The sequence below is a fragment of the Silene latifolia genome, chromosome X (assembly GCF_048544455.1).
Source record: "Silene latifolia isolate original U9 population chromosome X, ASM4854445v1, whole genome shotgun sequence".
Taxonomy (NCBI): Eukaryota; Viridiplantae; Streptophyta; class Magnoliopsida; order Caryophyllales; family Caryophyllaceae; genus Silene; species Silene latifolia.
The window spans coordinates 329,943,028-329,949,027 of record NC_133537.1 but is presented as its reverse complement, the minus strand read 5'-3'; the positions used below and the strand labels follow the sequence as shown (position 1 = coordinate 329,949,027).

At 37.3% G+C, this 6,000-nt stretch overlaps 2 protein-coding genes across 2 annotated transcripts; both read left to right on the top strand.

Moving 5' to 3' along the window:
* The first annotated feature begins 819 nt into the window (after positions 1-819).
* LOC141620833 (stemmadenine O-acetyltransferase-like) lies at positions 820-2,183 on the top strand. Its single transcript, XM_074437599.1, has 2 exons — positions 820-997; positions 1,111-2,183. Exons 1-2 carry the CDS (start codon positions 820-822, stop codon positions 2,181-2,183), a joined length of 1,251 nt encoding a protein of 416 aa, XP_074293700.1.
* A 1,431-nt stretch (positions 2,184-3,614) lies between these two features.
* LOC141620832 (stemmadenine O-acetyltransferase-like) lies at positions 3,615-4,991 on the top strand. Its single transcript, XM_074437598.1, has one exon. It carries the CDS (start codon positions 3,615-3,617, stop codon positions 4,989-4,991), a length of 1,377 nt encoding a protein of 458 aa, XP_074293699.1.
* Positions 4,992-6,000: the final 1,009 nt, after the last annotated feature.

Here is a 6,000-nt window from a genome sequence, read left to right as displayed (position 1 = left end):
AATACATCTTTTTGGGTGTATGTCTGATGATATTTAGCTCGGGTTCAAGCTCAACCAATAGTTAATATGTTAATTCATTTGTTAACACGAGTTTCAAGAGTCGATAATGTACCTATATACATACACATATACTTAATGCTGAAGTTTGGAATTGATGTAGTTGATATTGGGCTAATGGTGATCAAAGTAACTGACAAAATAAAAGAAATAAGAATTGAGAAGAGAAAAATCAGAGTCGGATAAACGAAAAGATCATGCATGATGCATCTTATATGTCTTAACAATTATTTGAAAATTGATCTCTATTCTGTCAAATTGATAAAATTATTTGAGCCCATCAACTATTGATTGTTGAATAATGGATAGTAGTTGCTGCTGATATTCATTCATTAAATAATTTTGAAATTTCGTGAATCGCGTCCAAATTTGAATGCATCTTTCACAAGTATCTATGATTATCGCCGACATTTATGAGATCCATTAATTCATTATTATTGATAGTTGACCAATTGATTTGGTGTAAATATTGGGTCGTTGGAAAATGGATACGGAGTACTATTATATTCTCTTTTGTAATTCAGTCCGTCCGTCTGGCTTGTGACGTAAATATAGTACTCGGCCAACTCGGGTACACTAAGGATTTGTTTATGATTTAATAATTGAAGAAGATACATAAGAAGATACAGGTAATCTCATTCACTCTACAAACAACTCCATGTTATATACGGAGTAAGCAAGTTACTTCCCCTTGTGTTGATCAGCATTCAGCAAATAAGTAAGCATTCCTAGGAAAAAAAAAAAAAAAAAAAGGAGACAACCATGTTAGATTCAGAAGTAAAAATCATATCTAGAGAAACTGTAAAACCGTCTACTCCGACACCGCCTTGTCTCCGAACCTTCAATCTTTCTATGGTTGATCAAATATCTGCTACCATGCATATCTCATCTCTTATATTCTACAATCCCACTACTCAAACACAGCCTGTTGATATTACTGGTCTAAAACTAGCCCTTTCGAAAACACTTGTCCATTACTACCCTCTTGCAGGTCGACTGAAAGACGAATCAACGATCATTTGCAACGATGAAGGGGTCCCTTTATTGTAGCAGATGTTAATTGCACTCTTTCAACTGTTCTTGGCTCATCTCAGTCACTTGACTTGTCAACCAAGTTTCAATTCTGTCCTCCTTTGGATATTGTCAGTACTGGTAAGCAACCCATTTCGGAACTGGCTCACTTGGGATTTCAGGTCAATGTTTTCAGCTGTGGCGGAGTTGTGATTGGGTGTTACTTGCTCCACAAGATCCTGGATGGGACCTCATTCGGGTTATTCTTCAAGCATTGGTCCGTCCTCGCTAGAACAAACTGTGATGACTTGATTCAACCCGACTTCAACTCTACTGTCATTGCATTCCCTCCTTATCATCCAGAACCGCAAAAACATGAGGAGCCAGCTGATAACTCTAGCTTTCAATCTTACCTTAGTACTTATGACGGTCTGAAGAAAGTGATAAAGGGGTTCATTTTCAGTGACGTGGCATTGAACAAACTGAAGGCCATGGCCGCCAGCAAACACGTTCCAAACCCAACAAGGTTCGAGTCTTTGGTCGGGTTCATCTGGGAACAATGCCTAGCTACTGAGTCAGTACTTTATGGTAAGCATACTGAAAATCCTATGATGAACTTTGCTGCTGAAATGAGAAAAAGGATCGGCGCTCCCTTGTCCGAAAACTCAATAGGTAATATTATAGCTTACCCAATTGTGTTTGGAAAGACGGGTGGCAGCCTTCAAGAATTAGTTGCAGAAATCCATGATGAAATTCTGAAGGTGAAGGATGAAACAGTGAATGAGTTTATAAGTGGCGGGCCTGAGGCAGTGATCGGTCACCTAGGAAAGTTAAATGTTTACTTTTCAGAGTACAAGAAAGGGAGATACTTTGCGTCAAGCTGGTGTAGAAACGGGATGAGTGAGGCAGATTTCGGGTTTGGCAAGCCCAGATTGATTGTTTTTCCTGTCATGAAAGCGGAGAGAATTATGTTCCGTAATTTGATATCATTGACTGATTATAATGATCCTGATGGTACAAATGGAACTGTAGCATGGATCTACTTGGAGGAGAAAGAGATGCAAATTCTTGAGACTAATCAAGAATTCCTTGCTTTTACTTCTAAGTTGGAGTAATCAACAAAGAATGTTGTGAGGCGTATGAAATGTTTCCAGGTTATAGTAGGTATTTATTTTGTTTTTGAAATTTGATTACATGTTACTGTCAATGATCATTTGGTCATAATAAACTGCTTTTAATTACGAATTTTTTTTCCAAAACGGGCATTTTTTACAAATTAATTATCAAAATGGGTCGGCTTTCAAATTTATTACCCAAAATGGGTGCACGTCATCACCGAAGCTAGGCTCGGATCCAAGTCGCCAAGTCGGTCGGCGACTATACCCAAAGCTTTGCAAATTTTCATCTAAAACTCAAAACGCCATGTCGCATGGCGACTTCAACTCTTTTTTTTTTTTAAGTGGGAAAGGGGAAGGTGATTTCTGGATTATACAACGAAACAAGTCGCCAAGCGGGTTGGCAATTTGCCTCCTCAGCCTAGGTTCGATAAATACGATCCTACATGGACCCATTTTCGGTAATAAATTTAAAAGTCGACCCATTTTGATAATTAATTTGTGGAAAATGCCTATTTTGGAAAAAAGTTCTTTTAATTACAGATGTAAAAGTTATTACAATGAAAAACACCTGCTCTTACTCAAATTGGAAAGAACAATGTGGATACTTTTGATTGAGTTGAGATCAGCTTTCCCACTTTTGTGTCTCATCTCGTGTCCATTGCTTTTATCTTGCTACACATCATCATTCACATAATAAAATTAATAGCAACTTCTCTTAAGTTAATGATGTGTCGCAAGGAAAGTATAGTGGGACACGAGATGGGACACAAAATGAGATAGAGAATTTGGTCTTACACACATTGAGACACCAAATGAGACAGAGGATCCCCACTCGGTTAAAGTGTAGATTGGCATGAGAGTTTTGTATTCTTGCATCCATTGATGACACGAAAATTATCCGTATATGGCTTTATTTGTTTGTATTGTCATCTCATTTTCTTTTTATCACACAATAATGATCGACATGTATATAGTGGTCGTCTAGTGGAATTTGACAGTCAAACTATACCCTAGGATGATCCGGAGTTGAAAAGATGGAGGGAAACAAATACAACATCCTTTACAGGTTCAAGTACGGTGAATATTGGTATTTACGCTATCTGGCCGTCGGGGAGTGTTGTTACACGTCAACCTCGATTAATAATTAATGAGATTAGTTATTAATTACCGGTTTAGCAATGAGCCTTTGTAGTCACACATTTACGGTTATTTAATTTATTATGAGATAATTAATTAGACGTTTGTATGAGAGACGGACCAGGACATATTGTTTTGAACTGTATGAAACTTGTATAGCATGCATGAAGTGTATCAATGTATCATGCAAAGCTACATGCCACTGTTACTTTGTTTCCTTAGTGAAGCAAATAATGTTATCTTCCTTTTGTGTTGATCAGCAAGTAAGCCTTAAGCCTTCCTAGAAACAAAATGGAGACAGCCATGTTAGAATCAGTAGAAGTGAAAATCATATCTAGAGAAACTGTAAAACCATCCAAACCGACACCGTTTCATCTCCAAACCTTCAAACTTTCTATGCTTGATCAAATATCTCCGACCATGCATATCTCATCTCTTTTATTCTACAATCCCAACAATCAAACACAACCTCTTGATATTACTGCTCTAAAACTAGCCCTTTCTGAGACACTTACCCATTTCTACCCTCTTGCAGGTCGATGCAAAGACGACTCAACCATCATTTGCAACGATCAAGGGATACCCTTTATTGTAGCAGATGTGAATTGCACTCTTTCAGCTGTACTTGGCTCATCTCAGTCACTTGACTTGTCAACCAAGTTTCAATTTTGTCCTCCTTTGGATATTCTCAGTACTGGTAAGCAACCCATTTCGGAACTGGTACACTTGGCGTTTCAGATCAATGTATTCAGCTGTGGCGGAGTTGTGATTGGGTGTTACTTGCTGCATAAGATCCTGGATGGGACCTCTTTCGGGTTATTCTTCAAGCATTGGTCTGCCCTCGCGAGAAAGAACTGTGACGAATTGATTCAACCCGATTTCAACTCTACTGTCATTGCATTCCCTCCTTATCATCCAAAACCGCAAAAACAGGAAAAACCAGATAACTCTGGCTTTCAATCTTACCTTAGTACTTATGACAGTCTGAAGAAAGTAGCAAAAGGGTTCATTTTCAGTGACGTGGCATTGAACAAACTGAAGGCCATGGCCACCAGCAAACACGTTCCAAACCCGACAAGGTTCGAGTCTTTACTCGGGTTCATCTGGGAACAATGCCTAGCTTCTGAGTCAGTACTTTACGATAAGCATACTGAAAATCCTGTGCTTTACTTTGCTGCTGAAATGAGGAAAAGGATCGGCGCTCCTTTGTCGGAAAACTCAATAGGTAATCTTATAGCTAACCCAATTGCGTTTGGAAAGACGGGTGCCAGCCTTTCTGAACTAGTTGCAGAAATCCATGATGAAATTCTGAAGTTGACGGATGAAACCGCGAATGAGCATATAAGTGGCGGGCTTGAGGCAGTGCTCGCTCACCGAGGAAAGTTAGATGAATACTTTTCAGAGTACAAGAAAGGGAGATACTTTTCGTCAAGCTGGTGTAGAAACGGGTTGAGTGAGGCTGATTTCGGGTTTGGCAAGCCTAGATTCATTGTTTTTCCTGTCATAAACGGGGAGATAATTCCGGTCCGTAATTTGATATCATTGACTGACTATAATGATCCTGATGGTACAATTGGAGCTGTAGCATGGATCTTCTTGGAGGAGAAAGAGATGCAGATTCTACAGTCTAATAAAGAATTCCTTGCTTTTATTTCTCACTGGGATTAATCAAGTCAGTAGCATTAGTTTTTAACTCTCAAAATTCCATAATTACAGCTCTTTTTTTTTTTTCCTTTAATTATAAGTATTTTTAAGATTAATGTAAAGTAATTAGATTGGGTTAAAGATGTAATCTTTTATGTGATAAGTTTTGAAGATCTCCTTGGATGCAAGTAATTGCCTCTCATTTGGTTGGTATAATTCCTTTGTCAATTCTTATTTTAATTTCATGTTTATGTTGATTTAAGTAGTTAATTGAGTTAAAGTTTATATCTTTATTGTTGAATAGGCATAGAAACATGATTTAGGTTTTCATTGTGTGTTTATTTGAGTAATTAGCTATTGTTTTATGTAGTGGTCGACACAATTTTCATCTTGGATTATTCGGAGTTTGAAAAGAGCTTCTTTATGTTGCTTTTATATTGATAAGTGTCATGTTGCATTGTTGCTGCTTACTGTGTCTTCTGTGTTAGAGAGACTTTTATTACACCTTCCTTGAAGTTGCTACTCTGACTAATACATCAGTACATGTCATTTTCCATATGTTTGAAATTAAACTGCAATAACTGTAGATAATATCAATTACACCCTACGTCCCAATCATTTGTTTACGTTTTTTTATTCTTTGTGAGGGGTATTTTAATCAAAATTAACAAATGATTGGGACGCATGGAGTATCATTCTGAAAACTCAACAAAGTTGTCATATAAAAATAGATTGGGACTTAAACTTTGTATTTTTATTATCGGTTTTTCTAAAATGTGCCCTAAGAGCACATGTTAAGACGTAATTGGAAAGTTTTATACACGCTCCTTTAGTTGATTGGGATTTGGGACTTCGTTAATACTTTGTGATCCATTAGCACACCTTTGAAAGTTGAAACTTGTATTTAGCTGAGTCAAAAATGTCATTTTTCACTAGTTTTCAAATTCCTGTGGGTTAAAATATTGCAGGTAATCTCATTCACTCAACAAATAACTCAGTTTATAAGCAAGTTATCTTTCCCTTGTGCTGTTTT

Excerpts from the sequence above, each read along its gene's own strand:
- LOC141620833 (XM_074437599.1), top strand. The coding sequence starts at position 820 with ATGTTAGATTCAGAAGTAAAAATCATATCTAGAGAAACTGTAAAACCG. Across the intron at positions 998-1,110 it reads ACAGCCTGTTGATATTACTG|ATGTTAATTGCACTCTTTCA; the intron begins GTCTAAAACTAG and ends TTATTGTAGCAG.
- LOC141620832 (XM_074437598.1), top strand. The coding sequence starts at position 3,615 with ATGGAGACAGCCATGTTAGAATCAGTAGAAGTGAAAATCATATCTAGA.